Raw genomic sequence first — 15,802 nt, forward strand, 5'->3', positions numbered from 1 at the left:
ATCAGCAAAATATCTGTTAAATTAAGAATATTTTTCACTGCTTATTTTCAGGTTTAGTTTACTATAATAACCTTAATCTAAACATGAAAAAAGTGTTTATCCTTCTTGAATAAAGTCCAAAAATGGGTCTGCTTTTGTTATTACCGTGGACAACATGCTAGTTTTCTTTTCATCTCCAAGTATTTTTTCCCCCAGGTTATTACAGGGCTTTGTTGAAAACCTTGATAGATTTTGATGTCTTCATGAGCCTTGGTCCAGTGACTATCAACCCTCTCTACTCATTCACTTCAGCCTGTTTGCTCAAAGTGTGATTAATCAGAACTATTCATTTTCATAAATATTTCTTATTCTAAATAGCAAGCCCCCATCTCGCTTCTTTGATTACAGTGCAATGCTGATTTGAGGCCTTTAAAATGCATTAATGGCTACAAGATTTGCATTTATATTGGTTTTTCACTCAGGCACACAAGAACCTGAGATAGAGCTCTGCGAACAAAGACCAAAGAGAGAACACGTATTATCTGAAACACATTCGACCCCATAATAGAGTACAAGCAACAGAATGAGAGATGCTAGCGTGAGCAAAACAGGCCATCGAGTTTTACCACTAACTGAAGCACACATTGATACACATTATTCAGCTGCAGCTCTGATATAGGAGCAGTGTACAGCCAGCAGTGAAAGTGGCTTTCTTGTGACTGATGAATACCATATAGGAAATGTACACTTATGCATACAATAACAGGGAAGGAAAAAAGGAAGGAATTCAGATTGAAGATTGCAATTCAAAGTGACACAGTGGTGACGATAAGTTATAAAGTGCAGTCCAATCATTTCTTTAAGAGACATAATAGAGGGAGAGGATAATTGGTGCCTTGTGGTGTATCTTTCCCCTTCAAGCGGCTGTGACCTTTTCAGAGTCCTAGACAAGAGGCTTCCTAAAACTGTGTTTATCCTTCAAATTAGGCGCAATGCCCATGTTATTAAAGATGGGGCAGATTTGTTTGTTGCTGATCAGGTTGGCATTGTCCATGTAGCGTGCCTCCAGGGTAATCTCTTGATAAGAGAACCCGAAAGGAATGGATGCTTTGTCTCTCTGCAAATCTGATTCAACCACTTTCCACCACTAAATCGTCGAGGCAGAGAAAGTCCCCTGGGAAATTTACAAAGCGATTCAGTTCTCATTGCTGGTTAGAGTAGAGCACGGTTGGGCAATCATGTGCCGAGGAGGACCGAGGGCATGTATGATTTCATTCCAACCAAACACTACACCAGCTGATGTCACTGATTTCCTCTCCCCCCTCTCGTTGAATATGTACTAATCATTGAAATTAACTGGTGGTCCAGGTTGGAATGAAGACCCTGGACCTCTGAGGGAACATTTCACACCCTTGCCTCAAATACTGGTATGATTATTTACTAAATGTGTTGCCCACACTGACCAGCATCTTTCATTTAGTCCACTAATACAGACAGTAGGTTGTATCAGTGGCGGCTGCTAGTCTTTCAAGGAAGGGAAGCTAATTTTTACGGCCTACATCATAAATGTGTTTGTTTATTTATATGTAAATTCTACCCTTTGTTCCTTTTCAAAAAAATGATCTGTGACCTTGACGTACCAACTAGGCGTCTTTTCTAAGCTGAGCTTCCCTTGCAGTGTTGGAGCAAATGCCACTGGGTTGTATATATAATATACATACCTGTATTATGTTAGGCTACTCTGCCTGACTCATTGATCCTTTATCTGCCTGAGGTTTGTCCAATTTAAAATATATGGCCCTGACCATGGCTCTGAATTATCAGTAGCCTAGCTGTGTATTGATAAATCCATGGCACTGTCCTTGGTGCTGAATTAGCAGACTGATTTGTAATTGCAATTTTATCACTGAGTCCCACCCTTCTGTCAGTCAGGCGGGTCAAAAGTTCACAAATGGCCTAATGGATACAGTAGTACAGTACACTGCACTGTATTGCACAGTGCATATATTCAGGTTGCATTAATGCATGTTACTAACACAGCATCTTTCCCTGAGTCCTTGTTTTAGACTCACAGGTTTCCTTGGATCTTGGTTGCACCTGCTGAGGTGGTACTGCTTGACGACTCCTGCTACTACTATTATTGTTTCTATTTCTATTATTATTATTACTGCCGATATTGGTGTCATTCTGGTATATCCACTGTTATCATTATTATAAGTCATATTTCTGTTATTATCAAAGTTGTTAAGTTGTGGTTGTTGTGCATGTCTAGGTCCCTCTTTTTCTTTCTTTCTCTCTTTCTCTCAAAGGTGAGGGGAATCACTCAGAGAATAGCTATAAAAGTAAAATGAAACTATCAAACTTCATCTGTCTGACAGTTCTGCAGATGTCTGACAGATGTGAATGTGGATTGTTGTCATCTATTTTTTAATGAGAAATACCTCAAGTTCTTCACACTCTTAATGTGAGATTTAATTGTCTTGTCATGAGGAAAGGGACATCTAGCACTGATGGCTGAATGTGATGCCACTAATGGTTTGTTAAGAGGGAGAAACAACAGTAGCCACCTGGGCCCGGCAATGTTCCCAGCAGTCCCTAACATGCAAACACACACTGTTTTAATAAATCACTGCTGCATCACAGGCAGCACTCGACGGCTGTGGAAAACGGCTTCAGAAGTTTTGCCTCTGAGATTCATATCTCTGTGTCAAGTTACACATTATGCAAATGCATTGTTTACTGTTCATGTGACAATATCAAGGCACGAAAGCCAGTGGGGACCAGGGGCTTAGGCAAGTTACCAAGAGAGAGGGAGCAGAGAGACAGAGAATAAACTCTGTGAATGTAGCAAATTACTCTCTTGCTCTTTCTCAGTATACTTCTGAGTTGGAAAAGGGATTAAGAATGCAAGGAAATTCACAACATTCTGTTAAAGAAGGTTTCCATCCATCTAGTTCCTCTACCTCTTCCTCTGTATGCGACAAATGAGATGTGCAATGCAAAGCTAAACTTAAGGTTGAAAATATGTTGCAATTATTAATTGTCAAACTGTATCATTTGGTTTAAAAAAAAAGGTAGAAGAAAATGAGCAGTGAAAGAAATCATTGATTCAAAGACAAAGGTATTTCTATTGATCCTAATACAGTATAGGGCTAGGGTTAAAACATATAAAAAGATATTGATACCTAATAGTATATTCATTTATGTATTTTGATGTGTGAAGTTCACAAGTCGGGAAATGGATGAATCCGAGTAGTCATTAAATATGATTAATTCTTTGTAGCTTAATGTTACTTAACACATTGTTGGCCCTGAACCCTTTTTATTCATAAAAAAGTGCCAAAAGGATTTTGTTAAATGTAATTTCATAATGTAGAACTCATTGTAAAACTCATAATAGACGCTAGTGTTAAACATTAAAATCAGTTTACCTGTAAAACCAGTTGTTTAGTTTCTTTCTTAAGGCTGAAAGGCTTGGAGACTACAATTGTATAACAATAACCTGTGTGATAAACTGAAACATGCTATCTGAATGTGAGTACATGTGAGAAACACATTTAAATTGGATTATGCAAATTGCAAGATCCAGTATTTTTAGATGTTGTTCCATCACTAAGAGTGGAGCCTAGCAGAGTACCTTATTAATATGAGAAAAATAAGTTGACAGTGTTGAGATGGATTGCAAGTCAGTATAAAAGATGTACACTTGATAGGTTAAAATGCAGCTTTTTGCAAGTAAAATAGAAAAAAAGAAAAAGCAGGGTTGCTAAAAAGCCTGCCTGGTATCAGTACACAGGATGAAAGTGAACTCACCTATAAATTTTATATCTGGTCGTAAATCCTTGGCGGAATCTTTCCACAAAGGACAGATAACTCCGAGAGTGGTGGAAAGGTCCACGGTCAGAGATGAGCCAGTCATATTGCTTGGTGACATGTTGTTCAGTGGCCAACGGGTCCTGGCGGGAAGACTGAACTGTTATATGGTCCCATATAAACAGGAAGCAGATGACCTCAATAAACCTCCAGTTCATGCTTTTTTTTAAGCCGCTCTCTGTTCATTCTCGCTCCATTATGTGGAGACCTGATGGAAGAGAAAACAAGAGGGAAGAAGGGAGGGAGAGACAGAAATAGAGAGCTGTTACATGACAAAGTCTATTTCAGCAGTACAGAAGATGTCGTAGAGTTAGGTTAATTGTGTTGTACTGAACAAATAAGATAGTGCCCTTGTCATTGTCACTTTACTGTGACATGATGTGTATTTATTTTCTGCCCTTTCTCAGATTGTTCACCCTTCATGACTCCTTGGGAGTTTTTTTCAGAATGCCACACAGATTGTGCCTCTCCATACAAGGACTGTGACCCTTTTGCAGATGAGCATGAAGAACACCCTCAGCTATGTGGCTATCTCTCTCTCTCTCTCTCTCTCTCTCTCTCTCTCTCTCTCTCTCTCTCTCTCTCTCTCTCTCTCTCTCTCTCTCTCTCTCTCTCTCTCTCTCTCTCTCTCTCTCTCTCTCTCTCTCTCTTTTAAACATCTAATTGGTGTCATGATAAGTTCTGACAAGGTTAGAAGACTGCTCCACGATATGTTATGACACTCAGCCACTAATGTGAAAGAAAACCATCTCCCTTTACCCAGTGGTGTCAATTACTGCTGGAGGAAACTTTCAACTATTGACTTGCGACTTCATGAATTGTTAAAACTAATGTGACACAAAATATTGCCTTTTTCATCAAATACAAAATGAGAACGTGATTTGGTTCCATTACAATCTGCTAGGGATGGTTAATACAATTGTATTATTGCCCTTAGCTTTACAAAATGGGGCTATAATACCTAATGTGCCCCTGTGCTCTTTAAATATTTTAGAGACAATGCATTACTTTTTAAAACTGGACCAATAGATCAGCAAAGTAGAAGGAACAGTTTGTCTAAAAACTGATTTAAACAAGGCCAGATTCATGGTGTTTCTTTATCAGACAATATAGCCTATACCCAGTGTTGCATGGATCGAGCTATTTACAGTAAATGTAATGCTAAAAATACAGTACAATAAAGTTCAATACAGTACAAATTGATATTCTGATCTATTATACAGTACATCACAGCAGAATATCCCATTTATTTAGTTGCAATAATCTTAAATTAAAAGAGACAGCTTCATTACATTTAACACATCCTGTTTTATGGAGAAAAAAATTCTTGAAAACATTTTAAACAGAAGATCAAAATGATAAATTTCCTCATTTTGCATTGACTATGAACATTATTATCCACTTGGAAGTGAAATTATGTCTCTTAGTTACTGATAAGGAAATGATTTTCATCAGTAATTGCATTTAAGAACTTTGGCCTCTGGCCGTGGAGCACCCAACAGTGGGCTATCAAGTGCTACTGTATGCAAAAAACCCTCCTCCTTTCATGGTGTATTAGACAATAACAAATCATAAAAGGGCAGAGAAAATTTAATGGGCCTAATCTTTTCCTGTTAAATACTGTAGATGATGAACCGCTTGAACTCGCAAAAGTTAAAGATATCAGTGGCATACTTAAAATGAGATTTTTGTGTGTGTCATATCTTGGATGAAATTTGTGCGTCAGATTCTTCTGACAGCTGAAATTAATTCACTATTTTATTATTTAAACATTGTTTCACCTACTTGCTACAGGACAAGGAACAATCCTGCAGAATTAGAATATCTCTGCTTGCATGACAAATTCTATTTTTTTACTGCCATATTTGAAGTATAAACAGTTTTTTTAAGAACTTGATTGTAATGAATCTCAACTATCAACGTAGGATACTGTATTTCAGCTATAATTGCACATTTGACAGAAGGAAAACAAGCCAATAACCAAAAATGACAATGTACTGAACAGGCCCGTTTTAGGCTAATTACTTCAAACTAATTTGTCAAAATGAAGCAATTCATAGTCTGATAGAGAAGGACAATATTGAACAGGGGATTGATAATCATATGCCTTTGTATAAATATGGGGTGTGACTGTGGCTTTCATAGGAAAACAAAACATGCATGAGAAAATATACCAGTGAATACATACGTACTTCATGTACTGACAAGAGTATTCACTTTTCACAATTGTTGAACGGGGAATTATTTGTCCTAATTTACTGTTTATGAATAGAAAATAAATCTATGAGAGTGCAATTTATTTAATGTGGTATATTTTCATCAAACATTATCACATTTTCTTATTTAAATAAAGTATATATAATAACGACCCTTGAGCATACAGTTTATACAATTGCATTTAAAAAGCTATGATAAGTTCTATATCTTCAGACATTATGTTGATTTTAAGGTTGAACCACCAACCAAACTTTAAAAATTTCTAATTTAGTTGTGCTAGTACACCTTATTTTGCTAGTTAATGTTAGGCTCCACCAACACCACAAGTATTTTAATCCAAACCATGATATTCTCCTAATCAAGTAGTTTTGTTGCCAAAACCTCACCAAGTAACATTAGTTTTGTTGATTTCGCAATGGGACTCCCGAAGCATTAAAAAGGGATGCCAAGAGTTCCTGACCAACCTAACATTTACTATGTGAGTAGATGGAAATTCAATTCAGTTCAATTTCAATTCAATTTTTTTTATATTACCAAATCATAAATGGAAATTGCCTTCTAAACCTACTGGTGCGTGTAGCCCCTTCCAATCCATATCTATGAGGATATGAGGCTTTCAAGAGAGTGATAACATTTGAAAGGGGTGTGTTTTGGAGGAAATGTATAATATATATTTTGTTGTTGTCTGGTGTTTGAATAGAACCTGTCAATTGGGCCAGAAAAGCAGATTGATGGATGACTGAATCCTTTCATATTCAGCTGGGGCTTTGTGCTATAGTGTACGGTCTACTTACTACAGACATTGATCTTGGACATCTCTGATTTATTACATTCAATGCTGAACCCCTAATTCTGACTCTTTCACTTTCACAATTGCATACTGAACAGTTATGGAAATGGAGAATCAGTTCCAGTTGAGAACCAGTAACATATTGGATTCAGAAGTGGATTCCTATGCTTCTGAGCTTATCAATTCCTTTAACAATGCTGGCATGTTTTTTCGAGAGTTGCAGATTGCTTAACAACAATTTCAAACTCATGTATCTACACTGCTGGAAACTCTTGTAACAAGGAGTCATGGTGTAGAGCAGGGCTGCCCAATCCTGCTCCTGGAGGGCCACTGTCCTGCATGTTTAAGGTTTCTCCCTGCTCTAACACACTTAAGCCTAAAGATTTTCAAATCTGTGACAAGCTTCAGCTGCTTGATAACGAGCACACCATTAGATTCAAGTGTGTTGGAGCAGAGAGAAACCTAAAACATGCAGGACATTGGCCCTCTAGGAGCAGGGCTGGGCAGCCCTGGTGTAGAGGAAGAAAAGGTCCAAAGCGTGCCGTTATGAAAACATAAGCGCCATGTCGGCAGGAAAAATCTGAAAGCCTAAATTAAAAAAGAAAGCTGGACAAGTATTGTTACATTCCATCTACAGTGTTCGAACGCAGATAATAAAACAGTTGTGTTGATTCTGAAAACCTGTGGAGGCCTACCTTTTTTACTCGCAAAACAGAAATGAAAAAAAAGATCAGGAATCAATAAGGGAATCGATAAAGAATCGTACCGATGAGCAGAATCGTTGTTATTGGTATCACTAAAATCTTATCAATTCCCATCCCTAACACTGAACCTTAACAATTAGGTTAGTTTGTGTGTGCTGATGATTTTTCCACTACCATGAAAATCCATTGTGCATTTGACCCAGAGGCTTAGTCATTTTCCATACCTGAGGCACCATTGCTGTCTGAATCCCCCAAACCTCCTGCAGTGAGTACATCCACCTTCATAGGGCCACATGATGAGAAAATTATCAGTGCTTCTTCCTAAGGGCTGGTTTCTATCCGTATCCAAAGGTGTTTTTTTTCTTCTGCTGCCATGAAATGGTATTTATCTCATGCCAGATTGTCTGCTTGTTTTCTTTGTGGGTTTGCATTTGCACATTATCACACCTTAAACCAAATTTTATTGCTAGATAACAGAGAGTCTGGTTCAACAGACAGCACCAAGTGAGACAGAGGATTAGGGGACAAATATGAGTCATCGTGGCTATTAAGCTCTCACTATGACATGGATGTGAAATATTTTCTCAGTATTAAAGGATTCCATTTGTCTTGATAATGATGATGAAAATGTGTAATAAAGACACAAAGATAATAGTGAAAAATGTGAGGTAAGTTTTTTTGTTAGAATAAGAAAAATATCAGAATTAATGTACTGCATGCCCACATCACAATCTGAAGGCCCACGTAACCAGACCAATACACACTGGTAAAAAAAACAAACAAACCTGTCCACACCGGTTGAGATGATTGACTTTTGGTATTTTGGGGGTCGGAGCCATGTGGTGCAGCTGCACAGCTGGAAATGGGCAGGGATTAGAAATCATAACACTTCCCTTTTAAATATACAGACTTCATGCCAAGTGCTCTTTCAGTTTAAATGTGGAAGCCAGAGAGAACAGTCCAGAGCATTTATTACACAAAAAAATATTCTCTCAGGAATAAACTTGTATGAAGTGCTGACTCACCAAGAGCAAATATGCAGCAGTGTAAATAAGTCACTGAGGGCGGATGATGTTAAATTAACTTGGGAGGAGATAACACATTTGGTTAATAATTGCTGCCTAGGTCCTGTGAGAACTGTTCTCGGATGTAGGAGAAACATTTCAATGCCATCACAAGGAGAGCCAAATAATTTGGTGGAGAACCACAGGGACAGTTTAACAACTGGATGGGGGCCATCCACTATAGCCAATCCCACTCTGGCACTAAGTGCTAAATGCATCTGCAAACACAGCCCAAATGTTTTAGGTGGAAATCTGGGGACTTGTGAGGGATATTAACAAAATCAGTAATTGCATCTTTCATGTGAGAAACTGCAAACCCCCAAACATTTCAAAGGTTAGGTTAAAGTGATAAAGCATCCTGGATTTTTTGAGACTGTATTACATTTTATTGATATTAGATGAATAAACATTAAAAAGGTGTCTTCTGTTCATTTTGCAAACCTCCAAAAGATGATAATACTTTACATGTCAAAAAGTCAAACTTCATAAAGAACTATTTTTTCAACAATACATCCAATTCCTATGTTACACATGAAGAGCCAGTAGCCAGTGTCCCATCTACATTGAGGTCAGAGTAGGTTAGAGAAAGACAAGGAGCGCAGCATTGAAAGAACGATGGCGCTCAGCTCTCCCCTGATCTCCACCGAAGTGGATTTAATGTGTTCAAAAAGGAAATGGCTTCCTTCAGAGGGATGCTTAAAGTGTTTGTCTGCTACAGTACAGCATACTGTGTTCTCCTTTGAGCGAAAAACAGAAACCAAAGAGGAGAAATTTATATTTTATATTTTCTTGTTTCATGATGCTGCATCCTAGTTTTGCATGAATTCAAAAGAGTACAGTAGGGAATCCATCTACGTAGGTAGGAGCTTGTTTCCATGCAGCCAATCCAATTTTGCATTGCATGATGGCAGGGTTCTATAATGTACAGAGCAGATGGACAGCAGTCTGCTTCACAACACAAAAGGCACAAACTCTGAACCACAACCACATTAGCTTTCCTCCTAACATCTTCTCCGTGTCTGATTCACAAACATGAACAGGCATCTTGTCTTGCACCTTAACTTTTTGAACAAGCAACCAAACAAACATTCACCCCGGTAAAGTGCACTGCTGCTTAGTCAGTTTGAAGCCAAGATAGCTAATTTGCTGCTCAGCTGCAGTACATTAAACAGCATGTGAATATAACAGCAAACATCACTTTGGTCCGATTAGATGTTGATGTTATTCTTACTCTTCAATAACAACTACATATTAGTCCTACATTGACATACATACGGCTGCCAATAAAATGTGGGTTAGAGAGAAAGTTTGTTTACTTTGTTTCTCCTTTGCTATGTTGTAACTGGCTCTCTGGCAGTCTGTCAGCTGCTGTCAATCAAACACAGACATCGGCTCAAAAGGAGGATATCTGATAGTTACCCGAAGATAACGAAAAACTATTAACAAAAACATGCTGACCCTTTCTTTCAGCCATACCCCACCATCTGATTTCATGCAAATTTCATATTATTTTATTTTATAAAAAATGCACTTTTCATCATAAAACACTATGCCCCTTACCAAAACTAAATGCACATATGAAATGATAAAGCCACCTTCATCTTAAGGACCAACATTTGCAGGGTTGGTCCAATCAATCCATTTAAATGTGCTAGTACTAACAAATTGTACATTTTCTACTTTTCAAGAGTGCTTGGTTGATTACTCAACAAAAAATAATGCACCAAATAAGTGCACTGCACTCCACTCAACTCCACTCCATCAAGCTCATGGCAAAATATAATTTTCCAAACCCTCTCCATCCTGAGGTATTTGTATCCTGTTGCTGCATGAGATCATAACTCATGCAGATCCCAAATCTCACATGCATTCAACACATTTGTTTGTTGGTATGTCAGAAATATTCTTTATCTTCTGTTATTTGCAGATTACTGTTATTTGCAGAGTGGATTAGTAAAACAGAGAGAGGAAGAGACAGAGTGGATCACGTTTACCCTTGAATAAGCAGGGTAAAAAGGGGAGGATGTCTGCTTCAGGAAATCACAAGACAGGACAAGGGAGGCTTGTTTTCTCCATCCTCTTTTTAAACAGCCTTATTCATGCTGCAACTCCTCCTCCATTCTGGTTCATTCAAGGGGATTCAATCTCCATTCTGGTCCCGTCACTAGCTTTGCCGATCAATTCCTCTCTCCCCTGTGTGGGGCCCTAAGTGTCCCTCTTTATTCTATAAAGTTCATAAGAATGGGGAGGCTTGTTCTCCCTATTTGTATTCTAAATCCCAGGGAGGCAAGAGATCGGGGAAGAATGAAGCCTTTTGCAGGAAGACAGGTAGCCTAAAGGGAATTAGAGCAGATATAATGTATTTCTGCACCATCCATGTATCCATTACTTGTGAATGACACCTGGTCACCAATATGTAATATTTATTTTCTACAACATTTGTAGATGGAACAGTATGAATCCAAGAAGATGGAGTTCTCACTGAACTGTTATCAGCATGACTGCCTCGGAGCAAATTAATTCCCAGTGATACAGGTATAATGCGTGTAGTGAAGCAAAGCATTTGACGAAAGGATATGGATGGCTGGCAGCCCAAAAAGGATTTTTTATACTCCTCTGGGTTATTTTAACTTAGTCATATTAATATGACCTCAATGGGACTAAAGGGTTGTGTGAGAATAGTGCAACAGAATGACAGAATGATGAGTGAGCCAGCCGAGTTGTATCTATATATGCCAAACTAGTGTCATTTCAATTCTGAGAAATATTATTGCACAGCTCAAAGCCGTGTCTGGGAAGGCATAGTTATGGTCTGTCACTTGCAATTGCTGGGAAGTTACAGAGGACTGGGAAGGCCAGCCATGGCTAACTTCATTTGTATGGGATTCTTTTTCCCCCTGAATCTCTCGCCTTGCTTCTGTCGTTTCTTTTTAAAAAAGGACTGCAGTGGCACCCTGACCTTCAGGAAACATGGCTGAGCAAGCAACACTCTGTTTGATAATTAAATTCTCTGGTTGGTCAGCAACCAATCAGCCCAGCTCAGGGATCAATGGCTGATTTTAAAGAGCAAACTAATTCACTAATAGTCAGAGTTATTCCAATTTACCTGGCTGCTGAATTATTGTGTTCAAATCTATTCAGGGAGGATCAATGCATGCCGGAGAGAGGAACGGCAGAGCGGAGCCGGTTGCAGATCCGTCATGTGAAGCAGCGCAAGGAGTGTGCTGCAAGTTTTATTTGATAGCTGCCCAGTTGAACAACAGCGGCACAGGGGTGGTTTATGACATGGTTTGAAATAAGGACTGCCTATGTCATAAAACAAACTAATTAATAAGGTATCATAGTTAGTTCGAGAGCACACACCATGGATGGAAAAGGTTTTGGGGAGTGTGTTTTGGGTAAATTAAGCACATTGGCTAACCGAAAGGCAATTCAATTTAGCATGAAATAAAAAATGAAATGAATTTGCTTCATGAGGGATTCTGTTGCAAGGGAAATAAAAACATTGTGACACTTGGATTATTTTCTATTTCCAGGCTGATTTTCCCGTCGCATAGAGCTCACCTTTTCATCAACATTATGAATGGAGCAGCTGAACTGATTATGAGTAGCATATGTCTCTTAAACACATTGAGCAAGGCTATGTTCATCTCTGGTTTGCACTGATAGGAAAAACAGAAGGATTCTACTTCTTTAGGCCAGCATCTGAGTCTCTCAGCAAAGAGAATGAAATGCTAGGTAGAACAGTCAAGCCATTTGTTACCATAACCACCACTGCTGTTGTATGCTACTGTGGCTGCGTTACAGATGAAGATTGATCATTTGTCAACTCGCAAATTGGCTTTCAAGTGCTTTCTCTAATTACTCTGTGGTTTTATTGATGAGAAACCACTGACTGCTTTCTTTCGATTTACCTCGCTGGGCACAGTCTTTGTTTTGAATGTTGTCTCTCACCTTCCTCTCCTAAAAAAATTAAGAGTGGCAAATAAAATGGGGCAAAATGCTCCAACCTTAACAGATTTTGCATGCTACCTCTTGTTCTAACATTCCATTGAAACAATGTGAGATTAAAGAGAAAAAAATGCCAGGTCGAATTCCATTCCCTTAGCTGGTCATACTCAAAATGCACCCAAAGGAGGCCCTGACATGAATAAGAGCTTGAATGGGAGTCGCTGGGAGGATGTAAATGACACTGTTCGCACTGCAGTTCTTCCTTGCTCCCGCATGTAAATGTCAAGTAATGTTATCCCCTGTATGGTTTCCACTGAATGGTCTCAAAAGGAAAAAGAAAGGAATGTCTCAGAGGGAGTCTAAACGTGTTATCTCTAAGAGGGTGCATGAAACATAAGTATAATATAAATACACCCAAGGTGCTTCTTTTCTTTAAAGTGTCTGCATCCGTGCACATATTTGTTTTCCTTTGTCACATTTGCAACTGTACAATCTGTGGATTCAGTTAAAAAAAAACTAAAATCATAACCATAATAGACATTTAATGAAGCTGCGGTGAAGCTCACCTCAGGTCCCATTAATATACATATATATATATATATTTTTTTTTTTTCCCCTGTAATTACCAGCAGAATTAAACAGCAGATCCTCCTTCCTCTTCTCTCCCTTCTGTGACTGATCTGTCATAATTGCTTGTGTCTGTAACATTTTTATTCACATCTCACTATCAATGCCACAGGGCAGGGCATGATGAAGTGCTGTTGCGAGGCAACTGTGTGACTGCAATTGTATTGCAGAGCTGCATTATATTTTACAGACATACGTGAGGGAAGTATCACCTTATCAGGGTGAGGACATGATTTGCTCATCCCATTTCAGTATCTGAGGTACAGGACTCCGGTAGGGAAAATAAATGTTTCTCGTTTTCTCATCCTGGACTTTATCGCCGTCGGCACAAGATGGAGCTTGAACAGAACAATGTGTTTCACTCAAACTCGTCCCTCCCCACTTGCACTCCTAACGACCGTCATACTTGAGCAATTTCTACTGGCAGATGTTTATATATTACAGCAAAAAGTATGTGACAAAAAAAGGAAAGATAAAGGAAAATGTTTTGCCAGCATTTCAGAGTGTTAATCCTGCTTCACCTAACCTTTTCATGACAACCTTCTACTTTTGCACTTTTTTTTAAGTCTGGGTGGTGCTCTGACAGAAAAACATAACATCTGCTGCCCTCTCGAGAGACTAGACCACTGGCATTATGTGAAGAGAGATTTTGTCCAGCTGCAGTGGGTTATTTTTGTTCATCTTTGCTATCCCCGTTTGCTCCGCACACTCTGATGCAAAACCTCCCCTGGATTTACTGACCTCATTTTCTTCTCGATTTGATGTTTACTTTCCATTTCACCCTTTGACGAATTGCTAATCACAAGACTTTGGCAAGAGTTTCCTGTCTGACCAACCGCCTTGCTCGGAATGGGGCGTTAAGGCGATGGTCACTGCTCCTATTGTTCCTAATTCAAAGCCATAAATTTCTAAAATGGTAGGATAGCAGAGGAGCAAGCACGGACTCAGTGGGTTCCATAAATCAGCAAAATCTGCAGAGACACAGAGCAGATGGTGAAAATAAAAAAGGGCTCCCATCTCAATTCCTTGCAGATTAAGCATTGCAAAGCCAAACTGCTTTGTATTACGTATGCCTCGTGTCAGTGCTGTGCATGAATATCAATATTCTAAGGGTGTTTTTGTTCAGTGCCAGGCTCAATCTCCCTCACAGTTAGAATGAACTTACTGTTTCAACCACAATTTAGTGTCATCTATTACTCTACAGTGTGCCATTTGCAATGTATTGTTACCATGTACATTATAGCTTCTGACACATAGAATGCCTATATGTCTTTTTTTATACTTTAAACTGCACTACATCTGTAATATGAAGGAGTCATGTATAAGAAGAAGTCTTTAAGGCATGAGCTGTTTTATTTGCTTGTGGTCTCCAGATAAATTGGATGCATCTGCCGTTTAGCCCTGGAAGCATTTTAAGTTATTATTCTGCACTGCCAAGGACAATGACAATTAAGCCACAAAGTGGTTGAAAATGGTTCATTTGTATGTATCACTGTCTAACGGAAGATAAAAAAAAAACATGATTAGCCAATACATATGGAATATACATTTTGTAAAAAAAGAAAATGGAGGTCAGAGCTTTTTTCATTATGTTTTTAGTGTAATGTTGTCATGTCATGACTTTCAGTGATTATTACTGAGTGCTTCAAATAAGAAGTACTTCACTGTATCTCGTAAAAGAGACATAGTGAAAAATGTACTATGCTCATTCATATACACAAACACGCTCACATAGACATGTAGGATATAGATCCACATGTGCAAAGGCATCCTGAGCAGACATTTTCAGGTCTGATATGACTAAAAGGATTGAGTTTTTGCTGAGAAAAGCTTTTTTCTTTTCTGAACCATATTTCGTCTCCTCTTCTCGGGAGGTTATCGTTTGCAAAAACGTGCCCTTGATATGGGTTATTGCAGCCAACTTGTACCCATTCCCCATGTTAAGATTGAAAATAGAGTGCTCTTGACCTCATGCCTTTGAAATTGCTGTATTCCTCCCCTAAGCTGTCCTCTTTTCATCCCAGCTCAGAGGTTTTTTGCCACAAGTCTAGCATTTTCATTTCCCATGCTCCAGCGTTCCTTTGGCTTCCTTCCTTTCCAAGACGGAAGTAAACTGAGTCATAAGCCTTGTAAAATGTATGTCCTTATAGAGAGATTTAAGTGAGCTGAGGTTATAAGCACTAAGTAAAACCTCAATGATAGCCAATAACAACATGCCCACAGCTACTTAATAATTCACAGACCAATTTTTCCAAATGTGCGCTGTGAGCCACTGAAGAACAGGGGTGATTTCCTAGGTCTTTTTCAAACATTAATGTTGCCATAACGAGAGAAAACTCCTCTTTACAATTTAAATTTGAATTGAGTTAATTTAGTTATAGCCACTATATGAAGAATTTGAAAATGCCTGACTTTGGTACCCCCCACTGTTTGTGTCAAAAAAGATGGGCTTGCACAAAATGTAGAGTAATGATTCAGTCCATATTACAGTTTAATGAACGCTTTCACTAAATATTTATAATAATAAAGGAAACTATATTATTAGATCCTACATTAGATAGATTAGGTGATGGATCGATTAATGTGGATGCACAAAA

At 38.5% G+C, this 15,802-nt stretch overlaps 1 protein-coding gene across 1 annotated transcript in view; it reads right to left on the reverse strand.

Moving 5' to 3' along the window:
- Positions 1-15,802, reverse strand: part of brinp1 (bone morphogenetic protein/retinoic acid inducible neural-specific 1) — a gene marked incomplete at its 3' end in the record, with an annotated part of 109,233 nt that overhangs the window by 76,127 nt on the left and 17,304 nt on the right. Inside the window, exon 2 of the mRNA XM_083930066.1 lies at positions 3,793-4,060. Within this exon, the coding sequence (XP_083786192.1) occupies positions 3,793-4,010 (218 nt within the window). The 5' untranslated portion in view covers positions 4,011-4,060. The remainder of the gene's footprint in view (positions 1-3,792; positions 4,061-15,802) is intronic.

The sequence above is a fragment of the Echiichthys vipera genome (genome assembly GCF_963691815.1).
Source record: "Echiichthys vipera genome assembly, chromosome: 16".
Classification (NCBI taxonomy): domain Eukaryota; kingdom Metazoa; phylum Chordata; class Actinopteri; order Perciformes; family Trachinidae; genus Echiichthys; species Echiichthys vipera.